The sequence below is a fragment of the Microcaecilia unicolor genome, chromosome 7 (genome assembly GCF_901765095.1).
Source record: "Microcaecilia unicolor chromosome 7, aMicUni1.1, whole genome shotgun sequence".
Lineage (NCBI taxonomy): Eukaryota > Metazoa > Chordata > Amphibia > Gymnophiona > Siphonopidae > Microcaecilia > Microcaecilia unicolor.
In genome coordinates this window covers 230,460,938-230,486,247 of record NC_044037.1, presented here as the reverse complement: position 1 = coordinate 230,486,247, position 25,310 = coordinate 230,460,938, and the positions used below count along the sequence as shown (strand labels likewise).

Genomic DNA, 25,310 nt, shown 5'->3' with positions numbered 1-25,310 from the left:
GTGAGGGTGAGTAGTCCTGATAGCCTAGTCTAGGAGTTCAGTGCTTCAGTACCCTGGAGTGAGCTTCAGAACGTTCGAGGTGGGATTTATTTATATAGATGAGTGACAGACTAGGGTTTGGGTGGGGGGCGCTTCTTTGTTCCCAAGGCAGTGAACTGGCTTGGAGACAAGGGGTCTGTCTAATCATTTCTTTTCTGTATTTCAGACTTGTAATTGCCTCTGAATGAGCCACTATTTACTTGTTTCCAGAATAAAACTTTTATTTCACTTCTGAGTAAGTCTTATTTGTCTTATTAGTGTAAGAAAAACACAGGTAATGTGAGTGTTCCAGCTATAGTCAGTTGGGGGTAAGCTCATGGGAGGTGATTAATGGGTGATAATCGTAAGCAGACCCCCACATACTGCACAATCAAAAGCAGGCCTTATCAGTATCACTACAAACAACAATGTTAACTCTACAGAGTCGGGATTTATCATCAACCTCAAGAAACCACTCAATCTCTTCAGCTCATAGATGCACAGATAGGCACTACACAAGCACAGGCCTTCCTTCCTCAAGATCATGTAGACTCATTATGCTCCTTGGCTCTCTGGGTACAGAATTCCAGAATCTGTACATGGCAATAAACCTTCCTCCAGACTATTGGGACACATGGCTGCAACAGCAGCAGTTCTCCCACTAGCAAAGCTTCATAACCTCTAATGGAATCTCAAATTCCAGTGGCGTCAACAGGCCCATTCATCTTCCAAAATCCAAATCACTGGTCAAATAAGATCTGCAATACAGTGGTGGACACTGCTTCCAAATCTGATAAATGGAAGTTCCTTCCAATTCTTCTCCCCAGAACTAACAATCGCCATGGATTCATCCCTTTCTGGGTAGGGAGTTCATCTCAGGCATGAACACACAAGGCATTTGATCCATCCAAGAGTCCAAACTTCACATCAACCTCTTGGAGTTGAATGCAGTCTATATCTACCAGGGAAATCAGTGCTCCTCTGGACAGAAAATCAAATAGCAATGTATTATATAAACAGGGAGGAATGGGCTCCTTGGCCCTTTACAAAGAGACTTACTGTATTTGGATCCTAGCACTAAATCTGAACATTCATATTCATGCAACTTACATCCCAGGATCGCAAAATGTTCTGGCAGACCATTTCAGCTGGGTCCTTCGTCCACAAGAATAGTCTCTCTCCAAATGCATAACAGCAATACTTTTCACCACTGGGGCCACCTGGACATAGACCCCTTCGCTTCGGAATGGAATGCAAGTGCCCTTCCTTCTGTGGAAGACTTGAAACAAGAAACTGCATCTGCATCAACGTTTTTCCCCCTCTCGTGGAATTTCAGTCTACTTTATGCATTTCCGCTAATATTGCTCTTCCCCAAAGTAATACACAAGATCTCACAAGACAAGGCAGATATAATTCACATAGCTCCCAGTTGATCCAATACAATTGGGAACACTCCCAACCTTACTCATGCAACAGAATATAACAACCCAATCTCAAGAAATTAGCTCTCACAACGGAGACTCGTGGAACACCTTTAAATCTCCTTACCTCAGATATTCAAGTAGTCTTAGAATTCTCCAGAAAGCAGTCTATTAGAAAATCCCATGGTCTAAAATGGAATTGATTCAAAATTTGGTGCTTTACTAATTATGACCCTCATTCTTGTCCTCTTTCAGTTGTCCTCCAATTTCTGATGCATTTATCTAGTTCTTGTACTCGTCAGTCTATCAATTTGATTACATCTTGCAGCTATCGCTGCTGCCTTTCATAACTTCTACAAGGGTAAACCTATTTCTTCTCATCCACTTGTGTTTTGCTTCATCAAAGGCTTGTGAAATATCAAACCTCCTAGTCAGCTGCCTCCTCCAGAATGGGATCCCAATCTCACTCTTTCAATTATTTTATTTCCCCCTTGAACCTATGGATTCAGTGGAATTTGTCTGTTGGAAGACTTTCTAGTAACTATAACTTCGGCGAAATTCAAGTCTTAGTGCAATACCCTCCATATACAAAGATTCTTCCCTACCAAAGTAGTGTTACGCACATATCCAAAAATCTTTGCCCAAAGTAGTATCCCCCTTTCCTCAACCAAGGTATTTGCTTACCCATATTTTTCCCAAAGCCTCACTAATGTAGCAGAATCTGAGCTACTCACTGAGTGCCGCAGAGCTCCATTGTACTATCTGGATCAAAGTAAAACCTTCCATGTCACTTCCCAGTTGTTTGCATCTTTTCAACAATGCTCCTTAGGTTCTGCCATAACAAAGTGTACTCACAGCAAACTATGTTCCTCACTGCATTGGAACATCATTTGAGATCAATGTCTACCTTAACAGCATACCTACAAGGAATTCTTCTTATAGACATACAAGTACATAAGTATTCCTACACTGGGACAGACCAAACGTCCATCAAGCCCAGCATCCTGTTTTCAACAGTAGCCAATCCAGGTTACAAGTACCAGGCAAGATCCCAAAACAGTACATTTTATGCTGCTTATCCTAGAAATAAGTAGTGGATTTTCCCCAAAGTCCATTCTAATTATGATCTGTGGACTTTTCCTTTAGTAAGCCATCCAAACATTTTTAAAACCCTACTAAGTACATAAGTAATGCCACACTGGGAAAAGACCAAGGGTCCATCGAGCCCAGCATCCTGTCCATGACAGCGGCCAATCCAGGCCAAGGGCACCTGGCAAGCTTCCCAAACGTACAAACATTCTATACATGTTATTCCTGGAATTGTGGCTTTTTCCCAAGTCCATTTAGTAGTGGTTTATGGACTTGTCCTTTAGGAAACCGTCTAACCCCTTTTTAAAACTCTGCCAAGCTAACCACCTTGACCACGTTCTCCAGCTAACTGCTTTCATTACATTCTCTGGCAACAAATTCCAGAATTTAAATTATACGTCGAGTGAAGAAATGTTTTCTTCGATTTGTTTTAAATTTACTACTTTGTAGCTTCATTGCATGCCCCTAATCCTAGTATTTTTGGAAAGCGTAAACAAGTGATTCCGTCTACCTGTTCCACTACACTCACTATTTAATAAACTTCTATCATATCTCCCCTCAGCTGTCTTTTCTCCAAGCTGAAGAGCCCTAGCTGCTTTAGCCTTTCCTCATAGGGAAGTCATCCAATCCCCTTTATCATTTTTGTTGCCCTTCTCTGTACCTTTTCTAATTCCACTATATCTTCTTTGAGATGCGGTGACCAGAACTGAACACAGTATTCGAGGTGAGGCCGCACCATGGAGCGATACAAAGGCTTTATATCGGTCTCATTTTTGTTTTCCATTCCTTTCCTAATAATACCTAACATTCTATTTGCTTTCTTAGCTGATGTCACACACTGAGCAACCTGGTCTTTGCCACACACGTTCCCTAAACACTGTCTAGTCGTGGTTCTCTAGAATCTTTTTCACCACCCAATTTTTCAGATTGCCTTTCTATAATGATTACTGTAATGTGCAATCATCAGCTAGGGAAGCGCCAAAGTGTGGCTGCATTATCCACTCTGTACACAGAGAAAGCGGTGTTCTCCGTTTACAGTAGGATAATGCAGCCACACCTTCCCATCCTCCATCCCCTCAAAAAAAAAAAAGAGAACCAAGAAATTACAAGAGAATAAGACTTTAAACTATATTGTTGTTTGTAGTTATTTTTGCTTCATTTGTTCTCTTGTTTACTTATGTTCTTAAAGTTTTATTGGTAAGCATTATCTCACCGTTCTAGATTTACCTTGTTAAAAAATAGCTAATCGGTAGGGGGGGGGGGGGAGATGGGAATATTTCAGCAATTAAAAAAGAAAAAAAAAAAAAAAAAAAAAAAAAAAGGAGTTTACTTATGTTTCTCTACAATGCAGTACCTCTTTATTAGTGTCCCCTTTTTCGCACTAGCTATTTATAGACTGTGGAGAAAACTCCTGTCAAGACAGGCGGGAAGCTAGGAAGCAAAACCATTGGCTGAATTTTTTTTTTTTAAATCTTTTTATTAATTAACAACTTTTCAATACAAGACATCAATTCAAGCTAACATTGTGATCTAGTCTTTTTGCATTAAACATCCCTCTAAACTCAGCTGAATTGTTAACCATCAAGCTACAGGACAGCTCCATAGGAACAGCATGAGAAGAACTAATAACCAAGTGTCAGCATTATTCTACTACACACAGCGAACCTCTGAGACAGGTAAGCAACCCTGCTTCAGTGTTGATATTGACATTCCTGCAAGTTTTTGCTACAAGTAGAAGGGGAATACACATAAAGAAGACAAGCTCAGGGACCAACCAGTACATATGGAACTAGGTGTTAAGAGGACAGGAGGATTAAGCAGTTGAAAAATTAACTTCATGTTCTTGCTGCTGGTGAAGAGGTCAACCTGAGAGGCTTGCCAGTTTTGGAAGAAGGACTATACAGTTGCTGCATCTAGAGATCACTTATGAGGTTGCTGAGCTTATTAGCTGTATAGCTCTGAACTCCAGGAATATAATAAGCAGCTATACTTGGATGCCATTATCTATAACAAAGCCGCACATTTCTCAAGATAGTTCCCCCTTTTTTGTGGACAAAGTATAGCCACTACATTGTGTGATTTAATTACAACTGCTGTACTATTACGCAGATGAAGACAGACTTGAAACTCCTAGGACTTTGACCATACTCCTTGTATATGGTGAGCATGTATATGAGCTCCCCATGCATCTGTGGTTAGGACAAATCAGTATTCCAACGGAGAAGAAGAAAAACACCTGCTGTAAGACTGATGCTGGATGTCCTCAACTAAAAGCATAAAGACAGAATTCTATGAAAAAGGCAAAATAGATGAAATAGGGAAGAGGAAGAAGTGATTTAAAAGGGATGAAGACAGAAACCAGTAAAAATGAAATAGTTGAAAGACTGTGGCTTCACCCCCATATAGATGTATAAAAGGAAAAAAATCAATGTTTACTACAGAAAAAAATATATATATATTTTAATTTTGTTCACATCCTTTCATTGGTAGCTCAAGTCAAGTTAAAATTTCAGGTAAAATAAGTATTTCCCTGCCCCAGAGGGCTTTGTACTTGACAATGCAGGACAGTACGATTTGCTCACAATCACAAGTACTGCTAGTATTTGAATCTTGGTTTCCCCGGTGTTCATCTCACTGGTCTAACCAATGGGTATGCCTCCAATGAAGAGACAAATGAAGAGATCGACATATGATGGAAAGGAAGTAAGGAATAGTAAGGCCCCATGGAGAAATGTTTGATAGCTCATATGCTTCATTCTTTTTGTTTGAATATTTTTACTGCTGTAATTGTCTATTGCTTATGACCGACTTAGTCTTACTATACACCACCTTGAGTGAATTCCTTCAAAAAGGAGGTAAATAAATCCTAATAAATAAAAACTAAATAAATAATAAAAAGTCGAACTGAGGGACAAAGGATGGTTGAAAGATCTTCAGTATGATGGTTCCATTGCAACTTAAGGTCCCATTGTGGTTGTTTCATTTTCAGTCAAACGAATGGTCACATGGCTGCAGCCATCCATGTAATCGCAACATCTGTAGGTAAGCTTTAGCTGTGATCAGTCACGTTTGACCGTAGCAGCCATTAGAAATCAGGGACTTCTGTTCTCTGGTAGAAATGCTTTTGCCTGAATTTTTTTTGTAGTACCTATAAAGAAAATGCTGTTTGGAGGGAGCAAGGTGAATTTCTGAAAGTTTTTTTAAGCATAGTAACATAATAAATGATGGCAGATAAAGGCCTGTACGGTCCATCCAGTCTGCCCAACAAGATAAACTCATTTTACATGGAATGTGATACTTTATACCAGAGTTTGATTTGTCCTTGCCATTCTCAGGGCACAGACCGTAGAAGTCTGCCCAGCACTGTTATTGTACCAAGTTCTGAAGCTAATGTCGAAATCCCTTAAAATTTACACTCCAGCCCATAGACTCTGTGGTCTCTGTGGTAGGTGCACTATCTTGTTTGAGGATTGAAACATAGTTAAGCTCTGGAACTCTTTTGCCAGATGCGGTAAAACAGTAAATAGTTGTATTTATAAAAAGAACCACAAAAGTTTGCACAAATTCTTGAAGAAAGGTCCTTAAATTCTTAAGGTAGAGCTGGGAAAAGCAGAATAGAATCTTGGATCTGGATTGGCCACTTTTAGTATAAAGGATATTGGCATAGACTGGCCTTTGGTCTGACCTAGTACAGCAATCCTTACATTCTTAGAAAAGAGGAACTAGAAACCAGTCATCAAGGTATGGGAAGACTGGGTGATCTTGCTTGTGGCACTGGGTAGTTATCCACCATAAAGTGAATATTCCAAACTGACAATATGCGAAAAAGGAAGAACCTTAAAGTGATAGTGGTCTGTCTGAAGGGTGAAGCATCAAAAGTACTTTTCTGTATCAAGGGCGGATTGCTATATGAGCAACCATCTGAGATCTATAGTACATAGCTAGTTTCCCCCCCCCCCCCCCCCTTTTTGTTTTAATTTTTTTTTATTGTTCCAAGGACATAGGATAGTGTATTCTCCTTGAATTCCTCCTTGAAAAGAAAGGTGGTTTGGGGCTCAGATCCAAGTTTTCAGTCTTCCTTAGCTTTAGAAAAATTCCATTTCCTGTGACAGGACTGAAGGAGAAGAGACACGACTTCTTCCAAGAGTTTGGCATGGGGGATAAGCTACACGAGTCCCACGTAAGGGCCAATCGGGATGAGTGACGACTTTGTTCAACCTCCATTGGGGGGAGGGGAGGGAGGAGGGAAGAGGATACTTCTTGCTATTTACTGAATGAATCTGGTGATAGATGCCCTCATTAAAAATTGTGTTTCTCATTAGTGAAAGAGGGATCAAAAGGGATTCCAATGGAATATTCTCTGCATAGGACAGTTTATGTTTATTAATGGAATTTGTAATGCCTACAGCCTGAAAGAAGAAAATGCAGATCCAAGAGCTCCTCCAAGATAAATTTTGGAAAGTGCATCCTGGAAAGGATAGTATGAATGCACTGGCTCAGGCTGTAGCTCTGAAGAATACTATAGGCTCTTAAGAAGAACCTATGTTCCTCTGTGCCAAAATAACACCTACTGAATGAGATAGCAACCCACTGGGTTGTTGGAGCTGTATATTTAGCAAGTCCTTGCAATACCCTTTTATACATTTATTAAAAGTCTTTTGCAGAAATATGAGTTTATCTTGTTGGACAGACTGGATGAACCATACAGGTCTTTATCTGCCGTTATCTACTATGTTACTAAATATGTAAATGCAGCTGCTCCAGAAGAATTACTGACATTGATCAATGACTCACCTGCTATGGTCATTAGCACTGAAGTTGATGAGAAAGGCTGTTGCCCAGAGATATGCTGAAGAACACATTTTTTAAAAGGACATAGGGTAGTTCTTGTGCTGTGTGTGTGATAGGTAAGCCACCTGCACTGGATGAGCAGTGCAGAAGCTATGGGGTTTTAAACTAAGTTACAGTACCGATATGCATTTGTTTTTTGAGCAGCCTGAAAGAGGTGGAGGATGGAGAAATTAGGCCTTACCTGCTAATTTTATTTCCTTTAGACCCTTCAGACTGGTCAAGACGCTTGGGTTATGTACACCTATCAGAAGAGGGAGACTGAGAACATCTGACTTTGAAAACTGTACCTCTCCTGTGCAAACCCCTAGTCAGCCAGTATTTCTGTCACAAAGCAGAGCAAAGGTAGAACCCAGTCAGCTGTACCCGGAAAAAAAGAACCAACCCAAGAAACATCAATGGGTTGCTTCTCCAGTCTGATCCAAAAGGTAGAATACTCCTGATCAGGTCACGAAGGTACCGTGACCTCCTAGAAATTCCAGATTAAACACCCATTCAAAAACACTGAATGGCACTGAGGTGCACATTAGCCATCAAATAAGTCTGAACAAAAGGCTAACCAACAATCACAGCAATCCTGACTGTAAAAAATAAAATATACCACTAGAGCAACAGATACGGAAGCTACCACCAAACACCCAACCCATGCACCGCTTGCGCAAAATTCCAGGTGGGTTCTTGACCAGTCTGGAAGATCTAAAGGACAGAAAATTAGCAGGTAAGGCCTAATTTCTCCTTCCTTAGCAACCAAAACAGTAACTATGGGCGGGACCCCCCAGATACATGAAGACAACACAGCTGCTCCAATGATGCATCCCACCTGGAATGCACATCCACTCTATAATGCTTCATGAAAGAATGCTGTGACGACCACAATGTCATCCTGCAAAGTTAAATGGATTCCTACTGCTCTCTGCCCAGGACAAAGCATTGCCGCGCGTGGGATGCGCTTTGAGGGCCCGTGGGACAGGACGACTTCTTGGGACCACAGAAAAGCACAAAATCTGTGAGGCAAAAATCATCAGTTCTCCGTAAGTACTCCTTCAACACTCTTCACATCCAAGCGTGCAAGCCAACACTGAATGCCATCCCCAGTCCTATTCCCCAGAACAGGCAAGTAAATGACATGATGGATGCAAATGAAAGTACTGGATGCAGATTCATCTACCTGGGAAAAAAAAACAGGAAACATTTTCTACAAGACAATGCCTACAACTATGAAATTCTGCGGGCCAAAAAAATTGGCTACCAAGAACAGAGTCTTTCATGTTAGATTTTGCACGTAGTCTTTTGCACGTAGTCTTCTGCAAACGAAGAACCTACTAAAGCCTCCAGGACCAAATTGAGATCAAGAGGGAACAAACTGGCACCTGGGCAGCTGAAGAATTTTCACTCTTTGAAGGAATCGCAGCACGTCCGAAGAAGAGGTCAAGGCCCGCTCCTGAATCTTCCCGTGGAAACAAGCAGCGGCCATCTGTACTTTCAAAGAGGCCACAGCCAGACCTTGGTTAAAACCTCCTGCAGAAATTAAAACCTACAGAATCGAGGCACGCAAAGATAGATAGCCCTTATCCTGGCACCAGGCTTTGAAAATCCACCAGACCCAACATAGGCCAAAGATGTAGAACACCGCCGGGACTATAACAACGTGGAAATCATCTTGTCAGAGAAACCTTTCTTCCTTAACCTCACCTGTTCAAGAGCCATGCCATAAGAGAAAATGGAGCCAGGTCAGGCATCACTAATGAATCCTGAAGAAGCAGAAAGTCCAAGCTCTGCAGATATAAAGGGTCCCCAACCGCCAGACATATGATATCTCTGCACCACTGCCTTTGGGACCATACTGGAGCCACTAGACTCACCAGACTGGAATGTTGCTCCACCCGGCGGAAGATCCGACCCACTAGCGACCATGGAGGGAAGACAGAAGAACTTGGGCCAGCCATGGAAGGATCAAAGCATTGATGCCTTTGGATTGTGGAGCCTTCTGAAGACTGAAGAATCTCGGCACCTGTGCATTGATGGACATCGCCATGATATCCAACAGGCCTACCCCACGTCCACACTATCCGATTGGAGACAGGCTGGGCCAGAGACCACTTTCCTGGATCCAAGGTCTGCCTACTCAGAAAAAGTCCACGCCTGCATCATGGGACGTTGAGAGGCCCTGCAGATGAACCTCTGCCCAGCAAAACAGTAACCACTTCTGCAACAGGCTGCCTTCTCATGCCACCCTGCCATTGACATATGCGACAGCTGTGGCATTGTCAGAGAGAACTCGCACTGCTCTGCCCCTAAGAAGAGCGCTGAAGTGTTCCAGAGCCAGGCGAATCACCATGGTCTCCAACCCGATCGACCACTGCGCCTCCAACTCTGACCAGCGACCCTGTGCCACCCCGACTTAGAAAGCTGGCATCCTTAGTGACCACTAACCAATCCAGAGGCTCCAATGGCATTCCCTTCTCCAAATGGGCACTGCAGAGCCACCAGCGCAAGCTATATCACGGTTCCCCTCAAAGCAGTAGCCATATCGGACGCATGTGAGGCTGGGCCCAGGGCCTCCCTCCAGTGTTGCTGCCATGGACCCCGACACCTGAAGATAGTCCCACACCTTGGGAGCCTGCACCAAAAGAAGAGTACAAATCTGACTCTGAAGCTTCTCGACCCGGTCCTGGGTTAGGTATACTCGACCCACATGAGTGTCAACCAAACCCACAAATACTCCAGGGACAAAGTGGGCTGAAGATGAATCTTGACTGGGTTTACCACCTAGCCCAATGACTCCACAAACTGCACCACCAGAACTATCTATCACCCATTTGCACTTCTGCAGAGATTTTGCCCAAATCAGCCAGTCGTCCAGATGAAGATAAGCGTTGCCATTCTCGGACAGACCGAAGGTCCATCAAGCCCAGCATCTTGTTCTTGTTTCCATCAGTGGCTAATCCAGGTTACAAGTACCTGGCAAGATCCAAAACAGTACATTTTAGGTTGCTTATCCTAAAATAAGCAGTGGATTTTCCCCAAGTCTATTTTAATAATGGATTATGTACTTTTTTTTTTTTTAAAGAAAGATATCCAAACCTTTTTTAAACTCCATTAAGCTAAATGCTTTTACTACATTCTCTGACAACAAAGGGCCGCTGTCACCATCACCAGCCTGAATGGAAGAGCACAAAATTGAAAATGCTCTACCAAGATGGAAAAATGCAGAAAAACGCCGATGAGACTGCCTTATAGTGATGTGAAGATACACCTCTGAGTTCTAAAGAAGTGAGGAACTCACCCTTTCGAACTACGGCAATTACCAACCATAGCTTCTCCATGTGTAAAGAAGGAACCTTCAGAAATCCATTGACCCGTGAGATCTAGGATTGGCAAAAAGGAGTCTTTCTTGGGAACCACAAAACAGATTGAACATCCTTGCTGGCGCTCTGCACTGGGCACAGGAACCACTGCCTTGAGTTGAATAATATGGTCCAGCACGTCCCGGATCACCCCCACCTTCAGCCGGGAACGACTGGGAGACACCAAAGAAAGATCCAGAATAGGACTCTCGAACTGCAGTGCATATCCATCTTGAATCACCTCCAAGACCCACTGGTCTTCCGTCACCTGGGTCCACTTCTGGTAAAATTCTCGTGATCACCCATGGGTACCAGAGGATGGACCCCAACACCTTCACTGAGAGACTCGAGAAGGTCCGGCAGCCCCCAGGCTCGAGTCACAACCACCCCAAAGGCTACCCCGAAAAGACTGCATCCACTGGAAAAATGACCCAGCTAGGTACCACTAAACTGATCTGGGCGATAACGTTTGGCATCTCTAACACACCCTTGAGATGATGCACCACAACCACAGATCTCAGACCTATCCTCAGGCAAAACCGGGAACCTTACTGTCACCAAAACTGCAAAGCAACTTGTCCAACTCTTTCCAGAAGAGCACACAACCCTTGAAATGAAGAGAGCTCAGCTTAGAGACGTTGCAATGCTCTATGGGCCACAACCACCAGGGCCATATTCTTCGCCGAGGGCCTGAACAAATCAGAGAGCATCTGTAAAAAAAAAAAAAAAAAAAAGATGTCCCTATCTCAAGCTTGGCCAACTCTTGGAACAAATCTCTCCAGAGGAGGATCATCCAGTAGTAGCTTTTCTGCCCACAGGAAGGAGGCTCTGGCCACGAGACCCCCCACTGACGGATGCTTGAAAAGCCAGCGACGACCAGTCAAAACTACACTTCAAAAAGACTCCAATCATCTTTCTTCAAGATCTCTGAGCGCCAAACCACCATCCACGGGAATGGTAGTCTTTTTGGTCACTGCCATCACCAGAGCATCTACAGTGGGAGGCTTGAAAGTCTGCTGCGAGAATTGGATACAACTTGCCCATTGCCCGAGCAACCTTACAAGGGGTACCTGGAGATGACCATTCGGCCTGCACCATGGCACGTAGATCCTGATTCATAGGAAAGGACTTTGACATCTGACAGATTCCCTTCACCAGTGGGTCCACCTGAGAATTTTCTGCAGGCACAACCTCCTGCTCAAATTGAAGACACCTGAGCAATCAACTCCACCAGCTCATCCCTATGGAAGATCCTCACTGAAGGGTCCTCCCCAGGAGCAACCTCCCTTCGTCCTTCAAACCCCGCTTTAGTGACTTTGAGAGGGAAAAGCAAGTAACCTCCTCCTTTGAGAGGATGACTGAGGGATCCTCCATCATACTAGCCCAATCAATTCTGGGCCTCTTCGCAGCCTCTGAACCAGGGGCAGACACCCTTGGATCCATCTGAAACGTCTCTCCCATCTTCCAGGCCCAATAGAGCAACCAAAAAAAAAATTCAGGAGGAAAGCCAACATCCCCCTCCCCAGCACCTCAGGAAACAGCCGTGGAGGAGCTGCATCAGTACAGGAAGGCAAGATGGCAGCGGTTCCGGCCGAACCTGCCACCAAACAGCCAACAGGAGCCGAACACATTGCACTGGACTCAGAGGACTCCAGTTGTGACACTGAAGCTTGCTCTGTGCAGGACTTCAGCTCCCCACAGAATTTTCATATGCTTCAGGCACCTCCAGAGCGTGATGCACACAGCCGCGGCACTGAAGCAACTTCCAGCTACTCATCCCGCACAGTTACAAGAGACTGAAATCACCCACTTTGAAGAACCAGCATCCGCAGCACAGCCCTCTGTCTTCCCAAGAACACTGCACAAGTGAGCTCGGGGGGGGGGGTCCTTTTATTATTTATTTAAAAAAGCAAGAGTTGCTTGTTCACCAGCCCAGGGGCACTCAAGGCTCCCAGACAAACCAGCAGCCGAGGCACACAGAAGCCCACTCCAAACAGGAGGGCAGAGGAAGGGGAGAGACCCGGCCACCCAGGTGTAAAACCTCAAGTGGTAAATGTGGCTCCCACAAACCAACACCCCTGAAGTTTTTTTTTGTTTCTAGAAAAACACTAAAATAACCCCCAAGGGACTTCCCCGGGGCCTATCAAACCAGCAAGACTGCACAGGCTGTTTGTCCACCTCTGCTGGGAGACTGAGAAATACTGGCTAAGAGTTTGTATAGGTGAGATATACAGTTTTCATAGTCAGATGTTCTCAATCTCCCTCTGCTGCTAGGTGTACATAACCTAAGCGCCTTGACAAGTCTGGAGGGTTGCTAAGAAAAGACACTTCTTCAGACCTGTGCAAGTGCTATGGGCCTGAAAACATTCAAAGCAGCATACACACATTATCTGGCAGTCTTCTTGAGTGATGAGACTTTTAAAGCCACTGTGCTGGGAGGTTGAGGGTGCTTACATGGTAAATTCAACTTATATGTTCAGAGCCCACAGACCTATGCACAGAGCAGAACATCTGAACCTGAGCCTTTTCTCAGCTTGAGAGCTTACAAAAGTGATTTAAGCTAATCCATGCGATCTCAAGGAAACATCTGAGCACAATGCTTGCATTTGTTCTGGTTCTTTTCAGCACCTAAGCAGATTAATACTTGAAATGTGTAACAAAAGTCATGGATCTTTTTGCCACAGGCTAGGGTCTAGAACCAAACTTTGGTAACATAAAAGGAGTTAATTCATTTGAAAAATTACCTAATTTGTAGAAAATATTAACAGGAGAGGTTTGTCTAGTGTCCATCTGACTGAGAAGACCCCCACACACATGGGACTGCTGTGCGCAGGAAGGGCTGCACATGCTCAGAGGTTTACACTAAGTTCTCAACTCTGAGAAAACTGTTCTGTCCAAGCAATATGCTCCCACCATCACCCACTTGTAACAACCCTGCTAGTCAATAGAATAAATTAAATCCCCTCCATCACTAAAGTGAAATTAGGCCTTACCTGCTAATTTTCTTTCCTCTAGACCCTCCAGACCGGTCAAGACGCTTGGGTTATGCACTCCTACCAGCAGAGGGAGACTGAGAACACTAAAACTGTAACAATGTATAAGCCACCTGCCAACCCCCAAGCAGCCAGTAAATCAGTAACAAAGCAGAAAAGATCAAACACATAAAACAAATACATAGAACCCTGTACTCAGAACTCAAAACAGACACGAATGTGCTTCTGTCGACCGAACGCCAAAGCGCTGCGGTCCACCCCTCCGCAGAGGCTATTACCACTGAACGTCAGAAAATGAGAAGTCCAGAACTAAAGACCTATTAGCCATAGCAACCCTGAGGCACAAAACCAGTCTGCAGACCACACTAGACTAAAACATACCGGGTGGGTTCTTGACCCGTCTGGAGGGTCTAGAGGAAAGAAAACTAGCAGGTAAGGCCTAATTTCACCTTCCTCAGTGACCCTCCAGACCGGTCAAGATGCTTGGGAAGTACCAAAGCAGTAAATAGTCTAATGGCAGGAACCCCAAAAACCAGAAGTCAGAACTGCCGCACCAAAACTCGCATCCTCTCTAGCCTGCACATCAATCCTATAATGCAGAGAGGACCAGACAGCTGCTCTGCAAATATCTTGAGGAGGAATCAAACTACTTTCAGCCCAGGAGGAAGGCCCCCCCCGAGTAGAATGCGCCTTAAGTACCGAAAGCACCTCACGCTCTTTGAGCAAGTATGCCGAAGAAACTGCCTCTTTCAACCATCTGGATATCGTTGCTTTAGAAGCTGCAGCACCCTTCTTAGGTCCCCCATACAACACAAACAACCTATCAGAGGCCCGAAACACTTGAGTCCTTGTCAAGTAAGAACGCAAAGCTCGACGAACATCCCAATTTAGCTAAACGGTGTTGAGTCTACTCTCCCGACCTATCGCCCAAAACTGGCAAAGAAATGTCCTGATTCACGTGAAAACCACCTTAGGCAAAAAGGATGGAACGGGCTTCAGGGACACCTTTTCCTTAGAAAAAGTCAAAAAAAGGAGCACGACAACACAAAGCCTGCAACTCCAAAATCCACCGAGCTGAAACAATAGCCACCAAAAACACCGTCTTCAGAGTGAGATCCTTAAAAGTACTCAAAACCAACAGCTCAAAGGGGGAAGCCACTAACACCAGATTCAAATCCCAAGGAGGAATCACCTGATGCTGCAGCGGACCAATCAACTTCACGCCCCGCAAAAAACGAACCACGTCCGGAGAAGAGGCCAAGGATACACCCTGTACCTTCCCCCGGAAACAAACCAAAGCTGCCACCTGTACCTTTCAAAGAGAAAAGAGCGAGACCTCTATCCACACCATCTTGCAAAAATTCTAGCACTTCCGGAACCAAAAGGCGCCAAGGAGAATAAGAACGCCCGACACCAATTTTCAAAAATTCGCCACATGCGAACATAAGCGACGGAGGTGGACCGTTTACAGGACTGCAACATAGTATCAATTACTCTGGACCAAAACCCTTTCTCCCACAACCTGTTCCTCTCAAGAGCCAAGCCGTGAGAACGGAGACGGATCGGGCATCACTATGGGGCCTTGCACTAACACCACCAACTCCTCCACAGACGGCGGACCCCGAACTGCCAGACACACTAGATCTCCGTACCACGGCCGACGAGACCAATTCAGAGCTACCAGAATCACCGTGCCTAAGTGCCGCTCTATTCTCTGAACTACACGACCTACCAGGGCCCAAGGAGGAAACAAGTACAACAGCTGTTGAGGAGGCCATGGAAGCACAGGGCGTCAATCCCCTCGGATGGACCAAGATTCCTTGCTTCCTCAATGCCACCGCTACGACCGCCATAACCTTGGAAAAGGTACGAGGCGCCGTCGCAAGACCGAACGGCAGAGCACAGAATTGAAAATGCTGTCCTAAGACCGCAAAACGAAGAAAATGCTGATGCGCCGCCCAGATGGGAATATGAAGATAGGCTTCTGTCAGATCCAACGAAGTGAGAAACTCCCCCCGACTGAACTGCTACGATGACCGAACGCAAAATCTCCATCTGGAAGGAGGGAACCTTCAGCGCCCCATTGACCCTTTTCAGATCTAAAATAGGCCGGAAGGCACCCTCCTTCTTGGGAACCACGAAATGAATCGAGTAACAATCTGCCCCCCCCCCTCCCTGAGGTGGGTACGGGAACCACAGCCCCAGATCGATCAACAGAAGGAGACAAGAGTGACACGGAGATCCCAGAGGAAAAAAAAAAATCGGGAAGAGGGTCATTGAACTGTAGGGCTGCGTACGCTGAAAAAAAAAAAAAAAATTATTGCCCTCTAGGTGCACCATCGGCCCTACCCGGCCTGTACCGCCAAGCATCTCCGAGACGACCACAGCCCGATAGCCCTCGATCACCTGTTCTGGGACGCATCTGGCAGGCGCGGAACCTTAGCATCCGCAAGACCGCGTACCAACTTATCCAGTTCTTCCCCAAACAGAATGGAACCCTTGAAGGAGAGAGAACACAACTTGGACTTAAGAGGCCACATCTGCGACCCAACCTCGAAATCAAAGAGCCCGACGAGCTCCCACAACCAATGCCATATTTTTTGCCGACGCTTGCAGCAAATCATAAAGAGCATCGGCTAAGAAAGAAGAGCCCATCTCCAGCTTGGCTAGTTCCTGCACCCAGGAAGATCTATCCACCGCCGGATCATCTAAGAGTTTTTCAGCCCAGTGGAAGCAAGCACGAGTTACTAAACCTCCACACACTGAGGCCTGCAGTGACAAGGCGGACAGATCAAAACTATGCCTAATAAAGGATTCCTATCTTGAGTATCCCTAAGAGCAGCCCCCCCCCCATCAACAGGAATAGCAGTGGTTTTAGTGACCGCTGTCACCACCGCGCCTACTGTAGGAGACTTTAAGGAGTCCCTATCCTCTTGTGGAAGAGGATAAAGCCTCGCCATAGCTCTAGCCACCCTACAAGCAGAATCTGGGGAAGACCACTCCCGCATGACCATATCTCTGAGGTCTTTATTCATGGGAAAAGAACGGGAAGACCGGCGAATACCCTTAACCAACGGGTCTACCTGCTTTACCTCCGCCACCCGTGGTCTCAGGAGAATCAAATTTAAGTGTAACAACCACCTGATCAATCAATTCAGCCAGCTCATCTCTATGAAAAGATCCTCACTACCGAGGGACCTTCACCAGGCAAAGACCCCTCCTCCTCAGGCAGGACAGGTGTCTAAAAGAACGTCATTTCCAAGATCACTGCACTCCTGAGTGCTGTAAGGACAAAAACTCAGGGTCTTCTGACCACTCCAGACGAGGGCGCTTGGCAACTAAGGGACCTACTCCCTTCTGACGGTCTGCCTGCTGGGATCCTGACTTCCACGCCTGGAACATCGACCAAATAAAATCAGGTGGGAATCCCATGCCCCCTGAGCACTCAGGAGACCAGCCTACATTCTGCCCCTGAAAATCCTGCAACGTCTGAGGCGAAACCGCAGGGCTGGAGGAATCCAAGATGGCGGCAGTTCCCGCCAATTCCCCACTGACATCCCCCAGGGAAGAAAGGAGGTAAGCAACCTAACAGGCAGCAGCGCCCAGACTCACTCTCTCTCACAAACGCACTGCAGCTCTCCCGGTCAGCCCCAAAACAAACAAGCAAGCAGAGCTTTTCTTTATTTTTTTTCAACTGGCTTCTTACCTCCCAGCCCAGTTGCTAAAAGCTGACAAGGGCTATGGCTCTCAAGGTTCCTGCAATCACACAGGAGCCAAGGTACAGGGCTGACTGCTCAGGAGAGCAAAGCAGGGGGAGAGACCCGATCACCGGGTGTGACACCCCAAGGGAAAAACGGAGCCCCACCGGACCCACTTCCCCAAAGCACACAGATTTTAAGTACAGGGTGCTAACCAACAAAAGGCCTAAAACAAATCCCAGGCCTACCAGACCAGACTGACTGCTCAGGCTGCACGTCTACCCTCTGCTGGAGACAGATTTACTGGCTGCTTGGGGTTGGCAGGTGGTTTATACATTGTTACAGTTTTAGTGTTCTCGGTCTCCCTCTGCTGGTAGAAGTGCATAACCCAAGCATCTTGACCGGTCTGGAGGGTCACTGAGGAAGTTAGTTCTTCTAGCCCTTCACTTTCCTACACCAAGTTGGCAACAAACAGAGGACAGTATCTCAGGCCACATCTTCCCCTCTGCTACCCAGGGCTGGTGTTGTGCTTTGACCTGCACAAGATACTGGATCACTGCACAGTACAAAACATGACATACTAAGCCCGGAAACAGAAGAGGGCTTGAACTGCCATACTCTACCATCCTCTAAGAAGTTGACTCCTATCAAATGAGAAGTGGTATATGGGGCAGATCTCCCCGACAATGGCGAATTCTCTGGAAGACCCAGATTTTGTAGCCCCTCTGGTGGCATCATGGGAGAACCAAGACACCTGACCACAGACTGAACCATGCCTAAAAGGCAGAGTGCAGCATCACCACAAATACTGTGGAAAATAACAGCTGAAGGCACTCTGTAAATAGAAGTGCCCTCAGTTGTCCACTCCACAAGGGAAAAAGAAAGAACACACTAATCCTACTGGGGCCACCTACCATTTCTGCATCTTCTGCTCTCTTCTGATTTTCTTCTTTCTCCCTAAAAACAAAATATGAATCATTAACAGCAAACAATTTGTCAAGGCAACAGAAGCATATAACACAATCCATTAGACTGTGCATACGGAATACTTACTGCTTGTTCTTTGCTTTCAATTCGCTTCTCTTTTTTTTTCGTTCTTCATTCTTCTTTGTAAAATAATCCTCCCTATGAAGTTAATTCAGAGTGCTACTTTACTAAGCAAACATATATATCCCCCAGCCTACCATATACTCCAGAGGATAATTTACACTAAAAAGTACAGCACATCAAATAGAGCAAAAATTAAAAGAAACTTTTGTCCCCGACTGTCCAATACTATCACAAGCACAATGACTTAAAACTGTGCATTTTCTAGTATAGCATTTGGCAGTACACTATACAATGGGTGCCTCTGGGGGGGAAAAAAAAAAAAAAGGTTGATGTGCCCTCTTTTTCATACATACACTAGGTAAAATTGAAGATACTTAGGTGTAGCAGGTAGGCAACAAGGACTGCAAACTTTATATTCTCACAAGTGGGTGACACTGATATACGTTGCCCGGTCCATAATTTACCAAACCTAAATGAGAGCTTTCTGGAGTGTGAGACGCGCTCCATCGCGAGAACACCGTCTCTCAGTTTAATATTATAACAAAAAAACAAAAGGAGACAATTCCAAAGGGATGTGGGAGAGATTGTGAGAATATAAAGCCTGTTGTCCTCGGAGTATACCTGCTACAAGTAAGTATCTTCGCTTTCTCTGAGGACAACCAGACTTAGATATTCTCACAAGTGGTGAATTCCTAGCATCCAGGCTCACCAAAAACAACATTGGTCAACTGGGCCTCACAATGGCAAGGGCATAACACAGATTAACCTGAAAACTATATACAAATATGAATGAGAGTGCAGCCTGGAACAGAATAAAACGGGCCTAGGAGGGTGGAGTTGGATTCTAGACCCCAAACAGATTCTAGAACACTGTTTGCCCGAACCAACTGTCACGTTGGGTATCCCTGTTCAAGGCAGTACTGTGATGTGAATGTGTGGACTGAAAACCATGTTGCAGCCTTGAAAATTTCTTCAATGGAGTGATGTGTTCCCAGCTGAAATCGAAGATACTTCTAGTGAGCTGGAAGTATCAGGATGCGAGTATATGCATCCTTTAAGTCCAGAGAACATAGCCAATTTTCCTGAATCCTTGGGAGAAGGGTGCCCAGGAAAACCATCCCGAACTTTTCTCGGACTAGGAATTTGTTCAGGGCCCTTAGGTCTAGGATGGGACACATCCCTCCCATTTTCTTCTGCACAAGGAAGTACCCGGAATAGAATTCCTGCCCTTCTTCCCCTGGTGGAACAGGTTTGATTGCATGGGCCTTTAGAAGGGCAGAGAGTTCCTCTGCAAGTACCTGACTGTGCTGAGAGAAAAATGAATGAGTTCTCAGTGGGCAATCTGGAGGTTTGAGATGCCAACTGAGGGCACATCTGAGACTGAGTATTTGAAAAACCCACCGGTCAGAGGTTATAAGAGGCCACCTTTGCTGAAAAATTTTAGCCCCCCCCAAAGATGTCAGTCCGTCTCCTGTGTAGAAACTTCTAGTTACATTGGTAACAATTCAGCCTTTATATTGACACACTTAAAAGCAGTTTACATCTTCAGAGGTGCACAAAAATGTTTCCTTATTTTCTGCACAATTTTGGCACAGTTTATAATACTTCAGTAACTTATCAGAAAAATAAAGACCCAAAGAAAACTAAATCAAGTTAAGTTTTGGATGGCCATTCACCACTGAAATGAACTGACTCCATTTCAGACAGGTTAACTTACTTGGATAATATGATCAGGTCCGTCTCTTTGTACTTTTGACTGGGTATGGCTATGAACTTCTTAGCAGATTCATTACTGTCAAACACTACAAATACTGACCCCTGTGGAATATTTGGACAGAACAAATCATTAACAATCATGGATCTTTTCTACCGTGAAATCATAGCCAGGGTAAATGCTTACATTAATATATTTATCAAATACCTTAAATGCTTTCTGTATAGTTCGCCTCAATTGAATGTTTTCTATGGGACCCTTATCCTCAAACCATTCTTTGATATCATCAAAGGTTGCATCTGTTGGAAAACCTTTCTGTAAAAGCAAAATAATTCAGTAAAATAGATTAGAAGATAAGAACTGTGCTCTTATCTTGTGTGAAGTTTTACATTTTCGCTTTTACTTAGGAATCTCTCTGAAGACACAAGTCCAGATGGCTCATTTTTCCCCGAGTTGCCTTAATATTTATTTATAGATGTCACATCAGGTCAGTGGACTACTATAAGAACCGCACAAAATTTGAATTGTCCAGAGATCCAAAGATGGTGGTAGTAACATGACATACTGTATGGCTGATCCTAACTTTCTGCTATCGTTTCAAAATTCCTATATGGTTAAGCAGAAAGTCAAAACCAGGGTTTAAATTTGGAACCCTTGCTTACTTCTGTGAAACCCATGGATCAACCTGTGAAGTGTTCTGGTTCCCAAGGGAAAGATGGTAATGAACTGATCCTGGATGATGAGGTCAAATGAAGACTCAAACAGATACATTTTTGAACCCAGACCAGCTGATATTGCCTAGCACTGCTACAAATGGAGTCCTTCCGGCCTGTCCTAGTCACTCAGCAGCACATGGATGACTAGAGCATGAGAATGGTTGAAATTAGCATAAGCTGCTCTGTTGTGTGAAAAGCATGTTCTGTGAAGGAGAGTCAGGTGAGAAGTGTGACATGGAGAGTGCAAGCTATCAAGGTAAAATTATGTATCATACCTGATAATTTTCTTTCCATTAATCATAGCTGATCAATCCATAGACTGGTGGGTTGTGTCCATCTACCAGCAGGTGGAGATAGAGAGCAATCCTTTTGCCTCCCTATATGTGGTCATGTGCTGCCGGAAACTCCTCAGTATGTCGATATCCAAGCTCCATCCGCAGGACTCAGCACTTAGAGAATTACACCCACAAAGGGACACTCTGCCCAGCTCACCACCGCCGAAACGGGGGAGGGGAATTAACTCAGCTCATCCCCACACAAGTGGGGGAGGGGAATCTGTCCAGCTCATCCCCGCGGAGCGGGGGAGGGACACCACACCCGCCGATGCGGGGGGATCTGGCTTATCCTGCAACCGCAACCGCGGGAGGAGCTGACTGACCCTAACACCGCCGAAGCGGGAGGGGTACAAAGCTGCCCTACTGCCGCATGAAGCGGGAGGGAGCGCCGGCAGAATTTAAGTCTCAATCCAGCCCCATAAAAGGAGGGGAGAGGAATGCAGCAGCTCATTGTAACACAAATTCGTCTCAACTCTTGAAGAATCCATTGAAAAACTTGAACACGAAGTCCTCCTGAACAGGAACTGAAGACTAAACTTGAACCTGAAATGCAACCAGAATATAAACAATACAGATATCTGGGAGGGGCTATGGATTGATCAGCTATGATTAATGGAAAGAAAATTATCAGGTTTGATACATAATTTTACCTTCCATATCATCATGCTGATCAATCCATAGACTGATGGGATGTACCGAAGCAGTACTCACCCAGGGCGGGACATAGAAATCCCTGACCGCAACACTGAAGCTCCAAACCGGGCCTCCGCCCGAGCAGCCACAGTCAAGCGGTAATGCCTGGAGAAGGTATGGGCCGATGCCCAAGTTGCCGCCTTGCAAATCTCTTCCAAGGAGACGGACCCGGCCTCTGCCATCGAGGCCGCCTGAGCTCTAGTGGAGTGAGCCTTCAGCTGGATAGGCGGCACCTTCCCGGCGGCCACATAAGCCGCTACGATGGCTTCCTTGACCCATCTTGCCACTGTAGGCTTAGCAGCCTGCAGACCCTTACGAGGACCTGCAAACAGGACAAACAGATGATCCGACTTCCAGAAATCATTGGTCACTTCCAAGTATCTGATGATGACTCGTCTCACATCCAGATATTTGAGAGCAGAGTATTCCTCTGGGTAGTCCTCCCTAAGAAAGGAAGGAAGACAGAGCTGTGATTCACATGGAAGCGAGAAACAATCTTGGGCAGGAAGGAAGGCACTGTGCGAATAGGCACTCCTGCCTCAGTGAACTGCAGAAAGGGCTCTCGCATGAGAGTGCCTGGAGCTCGGAAACTCTTCTGGCTGAAGTGATAGCCACCAAAAAGACTGCTTTCAACGTCAGGTCTTTCAGAGATGCCCTTGACAAGGGTTCAAAAGGCGGCTTCTGCAAGGCTCTTAGCACCAGGTTGAGATTCCACACAGGCACCACTGAGTGCAGAGGAGGGCGCAGGTGATTAACTCCCTTGAGAAAGCGCACCACATCTGGCTGCGAAGCCAGGGAAGCACCCTTCAGGCGGCCCCTGAAGCAAGCCAGAGCCGCTACCTGGACTTTAAGGGAACTGAGCGACAGGCCTTTCTCCAGACCTTCTTGCAGGAACGCCAACACTGAAGAAATTGGAGCAGTGAAGGGAGAAAGTGAGCCTGCTTCACACCACGCTGCAAAGGTACGCCAAACCCTGGCGTAAGCAGTAGAAGTAGAGCGCTTCCTCGCTCTCAGCATAGTGGCGATGACCTTGTCTGAGAAGCCCTTCTTTCTCAGACGCTGCCGCTCAATAGCCAGGCCGTAAGACCAAAGGGGGAGGGATCCTCCACCACCACGGGACCCTGATGCAACAGGCCCTGCTCCACTGGCAGCCGCAGAGGATCGTCCACTGAGAGCCTGATCAAGTCCGCATACCAGGGACGTCTGGGCCAGTCCGGACCCACCAGGATTATCCGGCCCGGATGCTTTGCCACCCGGTCTAGCACCCTGCCCAACATGGGCCAGGGCGGGAACACATAGAGAAGCTCCTGTATCGGCCACTGTTGGAGAAGAGCATCTACTCCCAGGGATCGAGGGTCCCGTCCTCTGCTGAAAAAGCGCGGCACTTGGCAATTGGCCGATGACGCCATCAGATCTAGGCTCGGCTGGCCCCAGCGCTTCTTGATGTCCAAGAACGCCTGAGCAGATAGCTGCCACTCTCCGGGAGCTTCCGCCCACTGGCATAGATTCATGGCCTCCTTGGCTAGAGGGGCGCTCTTGGTACCTCCCTGGCGGTTGACATAGGCCACAGCCACGGCATTGTCCGACAGGACCCGTACTGGCTTCAACGCCAGTACCGGGATGAACTCCAAAAGCGCCAACCGAATGGCTCTGAGTTCCAGGAGGTTGATAGACCACTTTGCCTCTGCAGGAGACCAGAGCCCCTGCGCTGTCCTTCCCAAGCAGTGGGCTCCCCAGCCCGACAAAGAGGCGTCCGTCGTGACGACAATCCACTCCGGGGTCACCAGAGGCATTCCTGCAGACAACTTGTCTGTCTGCAGCCACCAGCTCAGCGCCTTGCGCACTGCTGGGTCCAAGGGAAGGCGCACAGCATAATCCTCCGACACCGGAGTCCAGCGCTGCAGCAGAGAGTGTTGTAGTGGTCTCATATGAGCCCTGGCCCAGGGCACTACTTCCATCGTGGCCGTCATAGAGCCCAACAGCTGCACATAGTCCCAAGCCCGAAGAGGAGAGGCTACTAGGAACTGGTCCACCTGAGCCTGAAGCTTGACAATCCGATTGTCCGGCAGGAACACTCTGCCCACTTGGGTGTCGAATCGAACTCCCAGATACTCCAGGGACTGAGTCGGGCGCAGCTGGCTCTTCTCCCAGTTGATGATCCACCCCAGGGAGCTCAAAAGAGCAATCACCCGGTCCACAGCTTTGCCGCACTCTGCATAAGAGGGGGCTCGGATCAACCAGTCGTCCAGATAAGGATGGACTTGTACTCCTTCCTTTCGCAGGAAGGCCGCGATGACCACCATTACTTTGGAGAAGGTCCGCGGAGCAGTAGCCAACCCGAAAGGGAGGGCTCTGAACTGGAAGTGTCGGCCCAGGACTGCAAAACGCAGAAAGCGTGGATGAGGAGGCCAGATGGGAATATGCAGGTACGCTTCCTTGAAGTCCAAGGAAGCCAAGAACTCCCCTGCCTTCACTGCCGCTATAACAGAGCGGAGAGTCTCCATGCGAAAGTGCCGCACTTTCAAGGCCCGATTGACCCCTTGAGGTCGAGGATAGGCCGGACAGAATCTCCTTTCTTTGGTACCACAAAGTAAATGGAGTAACGTCCCTTGCCAAGCTGATTTTCTGGCACCGGAACGACCGCACCCAGGCGTATCAGGTTGTCCAAGGTCTGCTGCACTGCCACAGCTTTGACCGGAGACTTGCAGGGAGAGAGTACAAACCCGTCTCTTAAGGGTCGGCAGAACTCTAACTTGTAGCCGTCTTTGATGACTTCCAGAACCCAAGCGTCTGAAGTTACCCTGGTCCACTCGCCCAGAAACGAGGACAGGCGTCCTCCAATCTGCACTGGGCCATGGACCAGGGCCCCGTCATTGGGTACGAGACCCTGGGGGAGGACCGGAGGGCGCACCTCCGGGACGGCGGTCTCGACGAAAGGAATGCTGCTTGGGGGAGAAGCTCCTTTTGAAGGAAGAGGGGGCAGAGGAGCCCGACTTGCCCGGGCGGTACCGACGGGCTTCCTGAAACCGTCCTCTGAAGATACCGGGGCGAGCACTGGCCCGAGCCCTGACCTCTGGTAACCTCTTGCCCTTAGACGTGCCGAGATCGGTCACGATTTTGTCCAGCTCGACCCCAAAGAGCAGCTTGCCTTTAAAAGGCAACTTAGCCAGGCGGAACTTAGAGGCGTGGTCCGCAGACCAATGTTTCAGCCAAAGCCAGCGCCGCGCAGAGACTGTCTGAGCCATACCTTTAGCCGAGGCTCTCAAGACATACAGTAAGTCTGCCAAATAAGCCAAGCCCGATTCCAGGGCTGGCCAATCAGCCCTCAAGGAAGGATCCGAGGGGGAAGCCCGCTGGACCATCGTCAGGCACGCCCTGGCCACATAGG

The 25,310-nt window shown here is 46.6% G+C and overlaps 1 protein-coding gene across 4 annotated transcripts in view; it reads right to left on the bottom strand.

Moving 5' to 3' along the window:
- The window catches only part of SSB (small RNA binding exonuclease protection factor La), an 85,552-nt gene that overhangs the window by 23,115 nt on the left and 37,127 nt on the right, over positions 1–25,310 (bottom strand). For all 4 annotated transcript variants that reach the window (XM_030208914.1, XM_030208913.1, XM_030208916.1 and 1 more), the window contains 4 exons: positions 20,386–20,493; positions 20,182–20,282; positions 18,468–18,539; positions 18,329–18,371 (listed from right to left, as the gene is read on the bottom strand). In XM_030208914.1, coding sequence (XP_030064774.1) covers positions 18,329–18,371; positions 18,468–18,539; positions 20,182–20,282; positions 20,386–20,493 — 324 coding nt within the window. The remainder of the gene's footprint in view (positions 1–18,328; positions 18,372–18,467; positions 18,540–20,181; positions 20,283–20,385; positions 20,494–25,310) is intronic.